Genomic DNA, 18118 nt, shown 5'->3' with positions numbered 1-18118 from the left:
GCAGCTCGTTTTATGTTATCGCGAAATGTGGAATTAGTATCACGGATATGATACGCGAGTTGGATTGGCAATCATTAAAATAAAGGCGTTGTTAGTTGCGTTGAGATATTTTAACAAAATATCAGTTGCCAACTTTCTTCTCTAGAGGCAAAAATATTTTACTAACTTGAACCTACATAGGGAGAAATGCCGGCAGTTGTGGCCGTGCGGTTCTAGGCGCTTCAGTCTGGAACCGCGTGACCGCTACGGTCGCAGGTTCGAATCCTGCCTCGGGCATGGATGTGTGTGATGTCCTTAGGTTAGTTAGGTTTAAGTAGTTCTAAGTTCTAGGGGACTGATGACCTCAGATGTTAACTCCCATAGTACTCAGAGCCATTTGAACCGTTTTGTTCTTTTTTTCCACGTGTTATTAGAGAACGTAACGGTCGTGAAATAGTCTGAAACTGATTCATCGGAATATCTGTCAAAGACTTAAGTGTGAACTGCAGATTTATCATGTAGGTGTAGATATATGACCTACATTGCTCGCCCACTTTTTAATTAATTTCTTATGTGAGTAACTGACATCCTATGGTTACTCACAGCTACGTTCATGGTCACATTCAGACTTTTTGTAACCTGTTTGGCTCCTGAGCCCTGAGCTTAGATTTTACGAATCTGAATTGATGTAAGTGGTCAATAATTGTTCTGGTAGAAAAAAATGAGTCTAGAATACTAGCCGCGCGGGATTAGCCGAGCGGTCTGGGCGCTGCAGTCATGGACTGTGTGGCTGGTCCCGGCGGAGGTTCGTGTCCTCCCTCGGGCATGGGTGTGTGTGTTTGTCCTTAGGATAATTTAGGTTAAGTAGTGTGTAAGCTTAGGGACTGATGACCTTAGCAGTTAAGTCCCATAAGATTTCACACACATTTAAACATTTTCTAGAATACTAAATTTTAGAAATTAATATAATCCAGAAAAATTTTGGAATTTGTTGAAAGTGAGTATAATTTATATCAGAAAATAAATGAAATATGTGCAGTATTCAGAAAAATCAATAATAAACTCCTAAAAATTATGAGAACTGTGCCACTGGATTGTGAAGACGTATATCGTTTCTGAACGTAGAATCAGGGACGCAGCAAAAACAGAAAGGAGTAACGCTGTATTATTATGATGAAGTAAATTACTAGTGCCGCTTAACAGCATTTTCGAAACACTTCATAGTCCAAAGATACTAAAAACAGAGAAATTACCTATATTTGTCGAAGTCATTACGACACTGCAACAAACAACTTTCTTCAAGCATACATTTTAAACTACTGGGAACAAGTAGAAACGAAAACAAGTGATTCACAGAAAAAAACGACGCACCACGAATGAATTATCCGAATGGGAAATCGATAGATGAAAAAAAAAATATGAAAAAAATGCATCACGAATGATTGTGTTGTTGGACGTCCTCCTCATGGATATGGCGTCAAATTCTGTCCAATTGGCGAATTAGATCGTCAAAACCCCAAACTGGTTGGAGGAAACTGCCTTTCCTGTTCCAAACTTTTTGAATTGGGGAGAGACCCGGCGACCTTGCTGGCCAACGTAGGGACTGGCAAGCACGGAGGCAAGCAGCAGAAACTCTCCCCGTATGTGGGCGTGCATTATCTTGCTGAAATGTAAGCCCAACGTGGCTTGCCCTGAATGGCAACAATCGGGGCGTAGAATATCGTTGACGTACTGCAGTGCTGCCAAGGTGCGGCGGATGACAACCAAAGGAGTCCTGCTATGAAAAGAAATGGCATCCCGACCATCAGTCCTGTTTGTCAGGCCGTACGGTATCCCACCATCGGCTGGGACGTTTACTCTATTCATAAGGATTGATTTCGAAGCGGGATTCGCCATTGAAGACAATTATACTCCTGTCAATGAGGTTCCAGGCCGAAACGTGTCTGGAAACGCCCCCGACAGCGGTGGGATACCAAACTAACTTTCACCCGCCGTAAGGCCCGAAAAACAGGAGTGATGGTCTGGGTGACATTTCATTTCATAGGAGGACCCCTTTGTACGTCATCCGCAGCTCCTTTACACCACAGCGATACGTCGACGATATCCTACTCCCCTTCATGGCAAGGCGTCCTGAGCTTAAATTTCAGCAAGATAATGCCTGTCCGCACACAGCGAGTGTTTCTGCTGCTTGTCTTAGTATTTGTCATATCACACCTTGACCAACAAGGTATCCGAATCTCTCCCCAGACAGATAACGGTTGAGGTCGGGATTTTGACGATCTAACGCGCCAGCTGGATAGAATTTGGTACATCACTCAGGAGGATATCCAACAACTCTGTCAACCAATACCAAGTCGAAGAAGTGCTTGCATAAGGGCCGCAGGTGGACCAACGCATTATTGACTCGCTCAATGTGTGATTTTTATTTTACTCCATGAGCTAGGAAAAAATAAGAATTGGATTTACTATTATCAGTTACGGATGTGAGGCAGCAACTGTTAAGTTTTTACAGTAGTCAACCGTATTTTTGTACAGACAGCTCAAGAACGCGTTTCGAGAGACAATTCTCTCATCATCAGGTTGTGAAACTCGACTTTGTAAAGGTATTGGAGTTGTCATTCATGAAAAGAAATGTGGCAGTGCTTTGAACGTACAAATGAAAGACAACAAGACGAGATTTCTTAGCGGCTTTGTAGAATTATTTTAGGGCACATATAGTGTTATACGAGCCAGAGGCCGACATCCTATGTTTAGGAAATGAGGAAAAGTAGGCTACCAATACGACAGAAGCTCCAGATGCACAGTAATACCGCAGAGAAGACAATCCCCGGATCCCTGCAGAAGCATTGACTAAACAGAGCAGAGCAACAGGATGCGGCATGGTGTAGTGTGCGATATGAGATGACACGTGTGAGATCGAACGGATACTTATCTCGGAGATTTTAATGAAGAACCACAAACAAGTGTGATTTTATTCTGTTTTGTGATGCTAAAGCCTCAATTGTTACTGCTGGTATATCTTTAAGTGTTTTGACTTAATGAGCCAAGTTTTACAACCTGATGATGAGGGTATTGCCCCTCGAAACGCGTTATTGAGCTGTGTGTAGGACACAAAAACGGTCGAGTGCTACCAATTATTACTGTAAAAACTTGGATTCAGCATTTATCTGTACTGCTGTATAAAGCTAAGTTGTTTTTTAACATTGTTACCAAAACCTCGAAAGGTACTTGTATCATTTACTTCCAATTTTTATTCGATGTTCTAATGAATATACCGACAGTCACAGGCTCTTTAATATTTTAAACATATATTACGTAAATTTTCATAAAGTATATATAGAACAAAAGATATCAAAAAATCTTGTAAATTTCTACACGGATTTACTTTAAATGACAATAACAAACATTCAGGTCGAAGCGAACAGGATATTTTTAAAATCGCAATGTATAGAACAGACTGCGAGAAAGTAAATCCTGCTCTGTGAAAAAGTCAACACTGTCACATCATGCAGCGCACTGGATTTTACAGAGGAACATGGATCATCCCGCACCACCGTACCAGACGCTGCGGATCACGGAATAGACTGCTGGGATATAAAACCCAGTCCACCGTGGAGTTATGGCTCGAATCCTCGTTAGGTTCCTTTTTAGTTTTTAGACTTCCGTTCGCTAGTTCTTGTCGTTTATAAGCAGGACATCATTTTGTCACATGACAATGCCTACCACATGACAATAGCCCATCACATGACAGTGGGATCCATTAAACTGCATACATGGGTCTACTAACGGCATAGTGCACAACCATTACTGGTTCTGTCAAGTTCATGTAGGGCGCCTTTCCGATGGAGTACTCAAACAATGAATACGTCGATACGCTTTTGGTGCTGGGTGCATCCGATACCCAAGCTGCTGCTACTGGTCGTGCGTATACTGCACGTTACCCTCAAAAGCGCCATCCTGATAAGAATGGCTTCCGTCGCCTGGAGCAACGCCTTCGAGAAACCGGTAATCTTCCTCCACAAGTAATAGACAGAGGTCGTCCAAGGACTGGATGTTCTCCACAAACGGAGGACATGATTCTTAAACCATTAACCAAACAACTCTGCGAGGTACATGTGATATTGCGAAACAGTTGTAGATATCTCAGAGACCCGTTGTTGAAGTGTTCCACGATGAAGAACTGCATCCATACCGTTACACATTAACTCAACGCCAGCGGCCAGAAGACCGCATTCGACGAGTACAGTTTTGTGAATGGCTTTTGCACAAAGTGGAAGATGAATATTTTATAAAAAATCGTGATATGGACTCGTGAAGGTATTTTCAACCTCAACAACAGACCTTATTGATCATAACACAACCCATATGTCACCCATGAATGCAGCTTTCAGGCACACTTTGGAATAAAACTGTGGGCTGGTTCAAATGGCTCTGAACACTATGGGACTTGACTGCTGTGGTTATCAGTCCCCTAGAAGTTAGAACTACTTAAACCTAACTAACCTAAGGACATCACACACATCCATGCCCTAGGCAAGATTCGAACCTGCGACCGTAGCGGTTGCGTGGTTCCAGACCGAAGCGCCTAGAACCGCTCGGCCACCCCTGCCGGCAAACTGTGGGCTGGGATCATGGGAGGAGTTCGATTCCCGGCGGGGTCTGGGATTTTCTCTGCCTCGTGATGACTGGGTGTTGTGTCATGTCCTTAGGTTAGTTAGGTTTAAGTAGTTCTAAGTTCTAGGGGACTTATGACCATAGATGTTGAGTCCCATAGTGCTCAGAGCCATTTGAACCATTTTGCAATACTTTGCCTGACGATAAGACAAATTTTTCACTCGGTGTTCGGCGACAGCTATGGTTTCAGCATAATGATGCACTGTGACACTTTGCAATGTATGTGCGTAACTACTTAAATGAAATGTTTCCAGGGAAATAGATTGATCGTAGAAGTTCAATGTTCTGGCGTCCACGTTTCCTGGACATTAATCTGCTAGATTTTTATTTGTGGGGACACTTAAAGGAACGAGTTTATAGTTCTCCACCACGTGACCAAATAGTTTGTGTGCAGGCTGCTTCGGAATGGTAGATGCATGTGTGTAGCGCAGAGTCCAGCAAAGTATGACCAGAGAGTGGCGGTGTGCTTGTAACTGCAAGGTGATCGCTTTGAGCATCTGCTCTAAAGAGACCATTGCTCGTACATCTACATCCCGGCTCTGTAAAGATAAGGCTGGATGTGACATGTACTGAATGGAATTATTGTGCAAAGCATAATGTGCAAGCAAGTGTAGCCTGCCTATCATGTTTTTTTGTACCCCACTGAATACAGACGAAGTTACTGTATCCACTATTACACTGATCTGCCAGAACATTATGACCACCTACATAACTCCCGGTATATCGTCCTCTTGCACGAATAACAGCAGCGACGCGTCGTGACATGGGGCAATGAAGCCCCAGGGAGTTGGCACCACGTCTGCGCCCAACAGTCATGTAACTCCCGCAATTTCTGAGAAGGGTGGCGACGAGCTCAGATATCACATTCAACATCATCCCAGATGTATTAGATCAGGTTCAGATCTGACGAGTTGAGGGGCCAGCACATCTGCCGGAGCTCGCGACTGTGTTCCTCCAGTCATTCCATCATAATCCTGGCCTTATGACATGTTGCATTATCTTGTTGAAAAATGCCACTGCCGTTGGAAGACATGATCGTCGCGAAGAGGAGTACATGGTCTGCAAGCACTGCACGTTACTCCTTGGCCATCGTGGTGGGTTGCAGAGCTCTACTGGACCCATGGCTGCCAGCGTAAATGCTCCCCAGAGCACAATGGAGCCGCCGACAGCTTGTCTCCATCCCGCAGTACAGGTGTCAAGGAGCTGTTCCGCTGGAGCGCCCCTCCCATCGTCATTATGAAGAAGGTGTCGGGATTCATCAGACCATGTAACGCTCTGCCACTGCGCCAGCGTCCGGTGCCGATGGCCACGTGCCCATTTTAGTCGTGGTTGCCGATGCCTTGGTGTTAACAGTGGCACATGCACGGGTCGTCGGCTGCGGAGGCCCTTCGTTAGGAGTGTTCGGTACACTGTGTGTTCAGACCCACTCGGGCTCTGTCCAGCATTAAAGTCTGACGTTAGTTCTGCCACTGTTCGCCCTTTGTCCTGTTTTACCTGTCTACCCAGCCTACGACGTCCTACGTCTGTGATGAGGGATGGACACCCAAATCCACGACGTCTGGACGTGGTTTCACCTTGGTTTCGCCACGTGTTGAAGACACTCACCACAACATTCCTCGAACACCCGACAAGTCGTGCAGTTTCCGAAATGCTCGTGCCGAGCCTCCGGGCCATCACAATCTCTCCCGGTCAAACTAGATAGATCGTGCGCGTTCCTCATTCTACACACGGACAGCGCTTTCACTACTACATGGACCATGCTTGTGTCTGACTAGCAGTCATTCCTCGCCAGGTGACACTGCTATCGGTTGGACGGGTTTGTATCGATAGTAGGTTGGTGGTTATAATATTCTGGCAGATGAATGTATTTTCTATTGGATTTTTTTGTGTCATGTACGAAACAATGACAACGAGGTCATTAAAGACGGAGCGCAATCTCGGGTTAGGGAAGGATTGGGAAGGAAATTCGGCCGTGCCCTCTCAAAGGAACCATTCCGGCATTTGCCTGAAACGATTTAGGGAAATCACGGAAAACCTAAATCAGGATGGCCGGAGACGGGATTGAACCGTCGTCCTCCCGAATGCGAGTCCAGTGTGCTAACCACTGCGCCACCTCGCTCGGTTCCTTGCTTCGTCCGCCATGGGTCATTTAGCTGCCTTGGTAGCAGGCCTCCTTAGCTTCGTCTGCTTCGTGATACCCAGTTATGATGTTAAATTTGTCGCTGTTTTCATTTCTGCTACTTCTCACTACTTTCGTCTTTCTTCGCTTTACTCTCAGTCCATGCTCTGTACTCATTAGATTGTTCATTCCATTCAACACACCCTGTAACTCTGCCTCACTTTCACTTAGCATAGTAATGTCATCAGCGAATCATATCATTGATATCCTTTCACCTAGAATTTTAATCCCGCTCGTGAACTCTTCTTTTATTTCCGTCTTTGCTTCTTCGACGTACAGATAGAACATCAGGGGCGAAAGAGAACATCCCTGTCTTACAGGTATTTAATCCGAGCACTTTGTTCTTTATATTGCACATTTATTATTCCCTCTTGGCCTTCATACATATTCTACGAGCGATTTCATTCCCGAATATAGATTTCGTTCTTTTGCAATAATGATAAACAAGCTTCAATGTCAGTGAGAGCGGTTGTAGGACAGAGAAGGACATGGACATAGAGAGTGGGGAGGGGCAGATGCACATAGATGCACAGTCAGAGTGAAGGAAGGAGGAGATGGACAGAGAGAGGAGGGAGAAGATGGGCAGAGAGAGACAGAGGGGAATAAATTTGGGATGTACGAGGGTTATTCCGAAAGTAAGGAGCGATCGGTTGCGAAATGGAAACCACTGTGAAATTCCGATGAAGTTTTGCACAGGTGTGTTGGGCAGTGTCTCTAGGATGCCCGTCGATGGCGTTATGTCGTTCTTTTCAGTTCTGAGCACACAGGAAGCACATAAAGATACCTAGAACAATAGTGTTTCCCGCCAAGTACGAGGGCCTGGTGAAAAATTTCGCCTGAAGCTATGCAGCCAACATTACAAAACTGTCGTGCGGTTTCTTCTTCAAGACAATTCTCAGCCGCTTTCTGCAGGGGTAATGAAGATGCTCCTGCGTCGTTTTCAATTGGAAATGTTTGATTACCCACAATACAGCCCGTAATTTTCTCGCTCTGAGTTTCATCTCTGCTCACATGAACCGCTGACTATGAAGTCAACATTTTGGCACAGTCAACGAAATGTAGGCCAGCGTAGAGAATTGGCGGAAAGCACTGGCGGCTGCCCTGTACAGGGTGGTCCATTGATCGTAGCCGAACCAAATATCTCACGAAATAAGCATCAAACCAAAAAACTACAAAGAACAAAACTTGTCTAGCTTGAAGGGGGAAACCAGATGGCGCTATGGTTGGCCCGCTAGATGGCACTGCCATAGGTCAAACGGATATCAACTGCGTTTTTTAAATAGGAACCCCCATTTGTTATTACATATTCGTGTAGTACGTAAAGAAATATGAATGTTTTACTTGGACCACTTTCTTCGCTTTGTGACAGATGGCGCTGTAATAGTCACAAACATATGGCTCAACATTTTTGACGAACAGTTGGTAACAGGTAGGTTTTTTAAATTAAAATACAAAAAGTACGTAAGTTTGAACATTTTATTTCGGTTGTTCCAATGTGATACATGTACCTTTCTGAACTTATTATTTCTGAGAACTCATGCTGTTAGAGCGTTATTACCTGTAAATACCACATTAATGCAATAAATGCTCAAAACGATATCCGTCAACCTCAATGCATTTGGCAGTACGTGGAACGACATTCCTCTCAACAGCGAGTAGTTCGCCTTCCGTAATGTTTGCACATGCATTGACAGTGCGCTGACGCATGTTGTCAGGCGTTGTCGTGGATCACGATAGCAAATGTCCTTCAACTTTCCCCACAGAAAGAAATCCGGGGACGTAGATCCGGTATGGTATGGTGCTTCGACGACCAATCCACCTGTCATGAAATATGCTATTCAGTACCGCTTCAACCGCACGCGAGCTATGTGCCGGACATCCATCATGTTGGAAGTATATCGCCATTCTGTCATGCAGTGAAACACCTTGTAGCAACATTGGTAGAACATTACGTAGGAAATCAGCATACACTGCACCATTTACATTGCCATCGATAAAATTGGGGGCCAATTATCCTTCCTCCCATAATTTCGCACCATACATTACCCCGCCAAGGTCTCTGATATTCCACTTGTCGCAGCCATCGTGGATTTTTCCGTTTCCCAATAGTGCATATTATGCTGGTTTACGTTACCGCTGTTGGTGAATGACGCTTCGTCGCTAAATAGAACACGTGCAAAAAATCTGTCATCGACCCGTAATTTCTCTTGTAGCCAGTGGCAGAAGTGTACACGAGCTTCAAAGTCGTCGCCATGCAATTTCTGGTGCATAGAAATAGGGTACGTGTGCAGTCAATGTTGATGTAGCATTCTCAACACCGACGTTTTTGAGATCCCCGATTCTCGCGCAATTTGTCTGCTACTGATGTGCGGATTAGCCGCGACAGCAGCTAAAACACCTACTTGGTCATCATCATTTGTTGCAGGTCGTGGTTGACGTTTCACATGTAGCTGAAAACTCCCTGTTTCCTTAAATAACGTAACTATCCGGCGAACGGTCCGGACACTTGGATGATGTGCAGGATACCGAGCAGCATACATAGCACACGCCCGTTGGGCATTTTGATCACAACAGCCATACATCGACACGATATCGACCATTTCCGCAATTGGTAAACGGTCAATTTTAACACGGGTAATGTATCACGAAGCAAATACCGTCCACACTGGCGGAATATTATGTGATACCACGTACTTATGTGTTTGTGACTATTACAGCGCCATCTATCACAAAGCGAAAAACGTGGTCTAAGTAAACATTCTTATTTCTTTACGTACTACTCGAATATGTAATAAGAAATGGGGGTTCCTATTTAAAAAAAAAAACGCAGTTGATATCCGTTTGACCTATGGCAGCGTCATCTAGCGGGCCAACCATAGCACCATCTGGTTTCCCCCTTCAAGCTAGGCGAGTTTTGTTCTTTGTAGTTTTTTCATTTGCTGCTTATTTCGTGAGATATTTGGCCCAGTCACTATCAATGGACCACCCTGTATAAAGAGGATATTGGAAAGTTGGTACAACGCTACGACAAACGTCTACGTCGAATCGGCGACTATGGAAAAAAGTAGCTGGAAGTTGTAGATAGCTGTTGCAAATAAAACAGTTTTGATTTTCACTGTGGTTTCCATTTCGCGACCTATCGTTCTCTGCTTTCCGAATAGTCCTCGTGTATGTAGTTCTCATACATTTTTAGCAATATCGAAGCCTTGCCAAGTTCGGTAGTGTTACGTAAGGACAGAAGGAGTTGACCAGTTGGTGATGCAGCGAACAGCTGAGCGGGGGTGACGCTATGTACAGAATATGGGAAAATACTCATGTTTGCTGACGACACCACTTTATCAGTTAATAATCTCTCAGGGAATGTCTCAAATGAGGCTGCAAATAAAACTTTTGCAGATTTGACAAACTGGTTTGAAACCAATGGCCTTACAGTCAACCTAAAAAAGAAAAATTACATTCATTCCTCTTCTAACACAAATGTTACTAATGAAATGAACCTGAAAGTGGGTGAGCACGAGATTTTGAAGGTTGAGTCCTCCAAATTCTTGGGTCTCCATATAGAGAGCAAAATGAAGTGGCACCACCATATTCAAGATCTGTGCAACAGGTTAAGCTCAGCAACGTTTGCGTTAAGAATAAATTCAGACACTAGGGAAATGAGCAGAATGAAAATTGTAAAAACTGCATATTTTGGCTATTTTCACCAACTTATTCTAATATTTTGGGGAAATCAACCAATAGCAAAAAAAGTGTTCCATGCACAGAAGCGTGCAATAAGAATTATGTGTGGAGTACATCCTAGGCACTCGTGCAGGGATCTGTTTAGAGCTCTACAAATCCTTACAACACCTGCCCAATATATTTTTTCTCTGATCTGCTTTATTTCAAAAAATAGCAACTTATTCAAAATCAATAACTCATACCACAGTTATAACACCCGAAGGAAACTGGATTCCATTATGAGCTAAAAACGAAAAGCATGGTCCAGATGGGCGTTTTATACAGTGGCACCAAGATTTTTAATGCTCTCTCACCGTACATTAAAGAACTGGTTGGAAACATGCCAAAGTTTAAAGAAAATCTGAAGCAGTTCCTTTTAGATGAATCTTGTTACAGTATTGATTAATTTCTTAGCAAAAATGCATAGAATCTCTTGTTTGTGCTTAAACCTTACTATGTGACCTGTACAATTGATTAACCATTCTCTGTAAGTACAGTGTAACTTAATACAACTCCCAAATTTATGTAGGGGAAGGCGGGACAAAACGGGGAAGCGGGGAGGTGGGGTAAGACGGGGAAGGGCTATAAGCTACAGTTAGAGTATTGCCATCTGTGGATAGCTACGTCAACATCATCAATACACAGGTCCCAGTGTATTGGCATTGCTGAACCTTAGTTTCGCGGCGGTTTCTGTGAGCTTTTCAAGGTACGTACAGTTGTTATACTGATTTGCAATGTTTTACACCTTTAGAGGTCCTAAAACATGTGTTTCGTGAACATTTGTCCAGACTGTATACGTCTTATTAACAGTGAACGAGGTGTCAGTAGTTAATGTTCACTACATAGTGTTCATGTAGGCGTAACGTAACCTGACAGCATGGTAAGGGGCAAGATGGGGAGCTTCCCCGTCTTGCCCCTACTATTTGTCCAACCGTTACGTTCTTATCGTCTCGCTGCGGGTTTTGAACACGTACATTATACGTTGAATACAACTGTAAATAGAATGGTATTCGTTATTCCAGCGTTTCCTAACTAATTACAAAGTATGCCTTAGGCTATATGGTGAATAAAAATACACAAACAGTGCAAAGTCAGTATTCTTGCTATGCTTTAACGACTGACTATTGGAAATATGGTATTTTCTATATAATATGGATTACCAGGAATGATCCGACTCAATAATACGTTCCACGTGTTTTATTTCAGATGGTTCGCAAGTATCGGCGACAAACGTCTAGGCAAGATTGGTCATTGTAGTCAATGGATAACGCCGTAAATGCTGTTATAGAAGGTCATATGGGTTCTTTCAGGGCTGCTCGACAGTTCAAAGTGCCACAGAAATCTGTGTTTCATCGTCGGGGTGCCCACGATACTTGTGCAGGGACAGAAAGTAATGATGACGAGGCTGTCCACACTTGTGTACTACGTGAATGTAAGAGGCGTAAATAAAACGTAATACCTGATTCTGCAATTAGCAGAACCATGTTTCGAAACCTTATCGTCACATGATTTCGTTATTCCAGTCCTTATTTAAGCTTTAGAGATCAATTCATGCTAGTTCCCCATCTTACCCCGCATATGGGGCAAGACGGGGAATTGGTAGTTTATGTTTCAAATCGAGATATTTCTAACTAAATGTAACAAGTTTGCAGGTTTCTTTGCATGCTGTTGTAATTCACTGGTTAAGTAAACAAATGATAATCAAACCTACTTGAATTTGTTTATTTTTGTCCCTTTTGTAAGGGTTTAAAGTTAGCTTCCCCATCTTGCCCCGCCTTCCCCTATGTCTGTATATGACGCCTGTATAACTTAAGAACAATACCAAAATTTATGTATGACTGTATATTCTTTCAGATGTCCTGTATCTACATCTACATCTACATCTACATCTACATCTACATGATTACTCTGCAATTCACATTTAAGTGCTTGAAAGAGGGTTCATTGAACCACAATCATACTGTCTCCCTACCATTCCACTCCCGAACAGCGCGCGGGAAAAACGAACACCTAAACCTTTCTGTTCAAGCTCTGATTTCTCTTATTTTATTTTGATGATCATTCCTACCTATGTAGGTTGGGCTCAACAAAATATTTTCGCATTCGGAAGAGAAAGTTGGTGACTGAAATTTCGTAAATAGATCTCGCCGCGACGAAAAACGTCTATGCTTTAATGACTTCCATCCCAACTCGCGTATCGTATCTGCCACACTCTATCCCCTATTACGTGATAATACAAAACGAGCTGCCCTTTTTTGCACCCTTTCGATGTCCTCCGTCAATCCCACCTGGTAAGGATCCCACACCGCGCAGCAACATTCTAACAGAGGACGAACGAGTGTAGTGTAAACTTTAGAGGACTTGTTGCATCTTCTAAGTGTCCTGCCAATGAAACGCAACCTTTGGCTCGCCTTCCCCACAATATTATCTATGTGGTATTTCCAACCGAAGTTGTTTGTAATTTTTACACCCAGGTAGTTAGTTGAATTGACAGCCTTGAGAATTGTACTATTTATCGAGTAATCGAATTCCAACGGATTTCTTTTGGAACTCATGTGGATCACCTCACACTTTTCGTTATTTAGCGTCAACTGCCACCTGCCACACCATACAGCAATCTTTTCTAAATCGCTTTGCAACTGATACTGGTCTTCGGATGACCTTATATAGACGGTAAATTATAGCATCATCTGCGAACAACCTAAGAGAACTGCTCAGATTGTCACCCAGGTCATTTATATAGATCAGGAGCAGCAGAGGTCCCGGGTCGCTTCCCTGGGGAACACCTGATATCACTTCAGTTTTACTCGATGATTTGCCGTCTATTACTACGAACTGCGACCTTCCTGACAGGAAATCACGAGTCCAGTCGCACAACTGAGACGATACCCCATAGGCCCGCAGCTTGATTAGAAGTGTAAAGGTATACGCTAAACTTCACAGTTTCTTTAATCTAATGATAAGATCAATGTATCTGTGCACAAAACAATAATCTGTAAAAAACCTTGACTCGTTCTATATCCAGGGATATGTTCCCATATGGATCTATGGAACACGAAATAAATAAATAAATAAAAGACCCTGGTGTGGCAGAGAGGAGGCAGCGGCGCTTCGAGCTGGCGGACGACCGGTCGCTGCTGCAGGCGCCGACCAGCGAGGAGTACGCGATGCTGCACAGCAACTACCTGGCCACGCTGGCCGGCGGCGACCTCTCGCCCGCCTGCCTGCCCGAGACCCCGCGGCGGGCCGGTTGCGAGCGCCTCAGCGAGAGCCGCCTCACCACCACCGTCTTCGCGCACCCCATAGTGAGTACTGAGCTTACCCGTTGCCACCGAGCCACCTCTTCACTCTTCTACATCTACATTTTTACTCCGCAAGCCACCCAACGGTGTGTGGCGGAGGGCACTTTACGTGCCACTGTCATTACCTCCCTTTCCTGTTCCAGTCGCGTATGGTTCGCGGGAAGAACGACTGCCGGAAAGCCTCCGTGTGCGCTCGAATCTCTCTAATTTTACATTCGTGATCTCCTCTGGAGGTATAAGTAGGGGGAAGCTATATATTCGATACCTCATCCAGAAACGCACCCTCTCGAAACCTGGACAGCAACCTACACTGCGATTCAGAGCGCCTCTCCTGCAGATTCTGCCACTTGAGTTTGCTATACATCTCCGTAACGTTATCACGCTTACCAAATAACCCTTTGACGAAACGCGCCGCTCTTCTTTGGATCCTCTCTATCTCCTCTGTCAACCCGACCTGGTACGGATCCCACATTGATGAGCCATACTCAAGTATAGGCCGATCGAGTGTTTTGTAAGCCACCTCCCTTGTTGATGGACTACATTTTCTAAGGACTCTCCCAATGAATCTCAACCTGGCACCTCTTCTTACGGTTCCGTGTCTCAATCGCTAAAAACGAAACCTTATAAGATCACTTTGTTGTCCGTCTGCCTGTCTGTTAAAACCCATTTTTCTCAGAAAGTGGTAGACGTATCCAGTAGAAATTTACATTACGGACTAAGGTCTATAGGCACTTGGTGGTATAAATATATGAAGCTTCTACGTTAATGCAGCAAAAAGATACGGCTATTTATGTCTCATATTCTGATATTTGCAAGCTGTCATCGAATCCTGTAGGGTACTTCCTGTTCACATACAACTTGAAACGCCATGTCTACGTGCAGTAATCGCTCCTGGATATCTGCTGATGGATAAATTTCGAAACGCGTCACGTCAGCAATAAACTCAGACCGTTTTAGGCTTCGCACCATATAACTCAATACACATTTTAAAACATTCCATTAATCAACACTTGTATGCGATTGGCACCTGCTTAGAATACTTATTGCTACAGAAATATCTGTTCTGGACACTAACATGCCATATATCAGTGACCTTATTAATTTTCTGCAGCTTTTCTCAATGGCTTCATTTTCAGATTTTTACGTTTTTAACACACACTGAAGTGCTATATCAAAGAACTGTGTAAGATTTCAAACTTGAGCAAAGACTAGCAACTTGCTTTAAATGTTCAGAAGTGTAAAACTGTGCACTTCACAAAACGAAACAACCTAGTATCATGACTATAATATCAATGAGTCACTGTTGGTATTGGCCAATTCATATAAATACCAGGGTGTAATGCTTTGTAGGGATATGAAACGGAATTATTACAAAGGCTCTGTTATGGATAAAGCAGGTGGTAGACTTCGGTTCATTGGCAGAGAACTGGGGAAGTGCGAGCAGTCTAGAAAGGTGGTAGCTTACAAATCACTCGTTCGACCAGTTCTAGAATATTGCTCAAGTGCGTGGGACCAGATAGGACTAACAGGGACTACTGAACGTATACAGAGATGGGAAGCACGCATGGTCACTGGTTTGCTTCATCTGTGGGAAGATGTCACCTAGATACTGAACAAACTGAACTGGCGGATTCTTCAAGATAGGCATGAGCTATCCCGAGGACGTTTGCTAACAGAGTTTGAAGCACGGGCCTTAAACGATGACTCTAGGAATATGCTTCAATCCCCTACATATTAGTCCCATAGGGATAGTGAGGAGAAGATATTAGAATAATTATTGCACACACAGAAGCATTCAGTCAGTTATTCTTCCTGCGCTCCGTATGTGAATGGAATGGGAAGAAATCCTAATGACAGGTACAGTGGAACGTACCGTTTACCATGCACTTTACGGTGGTTTGCAGAGTACAGATATAGGTGTATATTCCTTGCCTGATGTTTGACTTTCAGCTTTGCGACCTGGTCATCCTGAATGGATTATTATAATACAGGTCATCTGCCTCCTGCATTACTTAATATCATGTTTATATTATTGCAATTAAAACATTCTTGGAAACCTGGGATCGATATCTTGCCAGTATCAATATCGATAACAGGTAAAAATTGTCGAGATTCTCGATTGACGGGACAAACGAACTGTGTATGTAAATAACTAAGTTTGTACAGAACCCTCAGCGCGAGAGTCCTCCTTTGAGCTGGCTAACTTTTATCTGTTGTCCTGTCTTCTGAATGGTTTGAAGCGGGCCGCCGCTACTTCACTCCTGTGTCAGCTTCCTCCTCTCAGAGTAGCAAGAACACCCAACGTCCTCAGTTACTTGTTGAACATACTCCAATCAGTAAATCCCCGATTGTTTAAAGACTCGCACACCAGTGTATGAAAGAGCTTCACGGCCGAGTTAATGTGTTAAATATTCAGCGTTAAGCATATAAGCGAAAATGTAAAAAGCGATAAACTGTTTCCTTTCACAGTTTTGTGCGGGTTGTCAGCCAGAAAAAAATTCGTAAAGCTTGCCAATTACGTTTAACGTTTGTTGGAGGTGGATATGGATATGACTTCATTCCAAACTTTACTAGTGCGAAACAATACATCACCCGAAATAGAGTGTTATAGAAACCAACACGATGATAACACACACACACACACACACACACACACACACACACACACACATACCGTTGGGTTGCGTGGGTTAGAAATCAGTAAATTGCAATCAAATTGTGACGAAGGAAATCGTTTCAGCTCAAGTGCAATATGAGTTGAACCCTGTACAAAGAATTACGTAGATGAAGCCGATTAGTGAAGATTACCAATGTCCCACAAACATGTCGCCGACTGCACGTGGCTACCTGCGACCGCCCCGACAGCGATGCACATCAGAATGACTCAGACCAACTTTTTATTTTCAACCCTGCATCCAGGATGGATCTCATCTGACGTTACAACTTGGGACCCACAGCAGAGTAAAGAAATTCTGCCGAAGCGTTTAGCGTTACCAACGTTTCCCTTATTCTGAGCAAGCATTCATAAAGCTTTGCAAATAGAGAGTGAGAGAGAGAGAGAGAGAGAGAGAGAGAGAGAGAGAGAGAGAGCGAGAGATCCACAGACAGAGATGTGTATCTGTGTGAGGTGGTAATAGTCTGTGACAATGCAGTTTTGCATACAAGACGTACACTTTCTAATAGGGAAGGTTCGGAAGATACAGACACTTTTCAAGATCTGTGTGCTAAAAGGTGCTCTTTGAAGGTGTTCGCCGCGAACATCGTCATATGCAAATGGGGCTTGTGCTGTGGTGTCAGTCTATCAGTTAGGAGCTGGGAGCCTTAAGGGCAAATAGTGATGAGTGACAGCCGCTCGCATGTCCAAGACGATTATCTCGATGTGGTTGAGTGTCTTCATATTGTAAATAGGTTTATACTTTGATTAAATAATGATTAAAGAATCTTCGACATTATTCTTTTTTACGACGAGAGAAAGTCTAAGTCCTTAATTAACGGCGGCATATCAGTAGTGCTATCGACAACTAGTCAGATTATCGCCAGAAGGACAGCAGCAGCACAGATGAAGTGCCTGGGCTGGCAGATCACTGACGAACTAGAGTCAGTCTAACAATAACAAGTCTAGTGGATAGCAACTGAGAGACAACGTGAAGCATCGTGGCTAATAAGTCACATTTATTACGACGATGTCACAGAATCATATGGCTCAGTTGACAGTGATCTGTTTGCTAGCTGCAAATGTTGAGCACGGTGGTCCTCTCTGTCCCTCTTCCATAGGGATGTGCTTCCTATCTTCGCCATCGTCAGACAACATACTCCCTACTTTCTACACACGTCCATCATATTCATCTGCACACATGAAACGTAATATGTACACTTCGCGAAACAGAGGTGCCATTGCACTCGAATAAAGATGCTGAAGCTACGGACTAGATGTTCCAGCCAACTTTATTATTTGGCTGACTAAGGAAGTCGTAAATATAATTAAAATATTTATCAAGAAAACATTTTAGATAACATTCTATGCTCGAGAAACTAGCACTCCCCCCCCCTTTTCCCCTCCACATCACCGCCACCAACATCTCAGTCATACCCTCTCGCTCGAACTAGGCTTCCAGCGCGAACTCCCATGGTCCTTCACGGTAGCGGACATTACCGACCCATTCGGGAGGCCGACTTCCTCGTTCATTAAACTCCACTGCCTGACGTAGCAAGGCATTGTTTAGTCCATGGGACATCCGGTAGGATTGTTCACTGCAGCTCCCGT

At 43.8% G+C, this 18118-nt stretch overlaps 1 protein-coding gene across 1 annotated transcript in view; it reads left to right on the top strand.

The window, feature by feature from the left end:
* Nucleotides 1-18118, top strand: part of LOC124594206 (acyl-coenzyme A thioesterase 9, mitochondrial-like) — a 194609-nt gene that overhangs the window by 82682 nt on the left and 93809 nt on the right. The window contains exon 4 of the mRNA XM_047132565.1: nucleotides 13646-13857. Coding sequence (XP_046988521.1) covers nucleotides 13646-13857 — 212 coding nt within the window. The remainder of the gene's footprint in view (nucleotides 1-13645; nucleotides 13858-18118) is intronic.

Source organism: Schistocerca americana, chromosome 2, assembly GCF_021461395.2.
Source record: "Schistocerca americana isolate TAMUIC-IGC-003095 chromosome 2, iqSchAmer2.1, whole genome shotgun sequence".
Lineage (NCBI taxonomy): Eukaryota > Metazoa > Arthropoda > Insecta > Orthoptera > Acrididae > Schistocerca > Schistocerca americana.
Note: the sequence above shows the minus strand (reverse complement) of the source record. Positions and strands in the feature narration are given on the sequence as shown.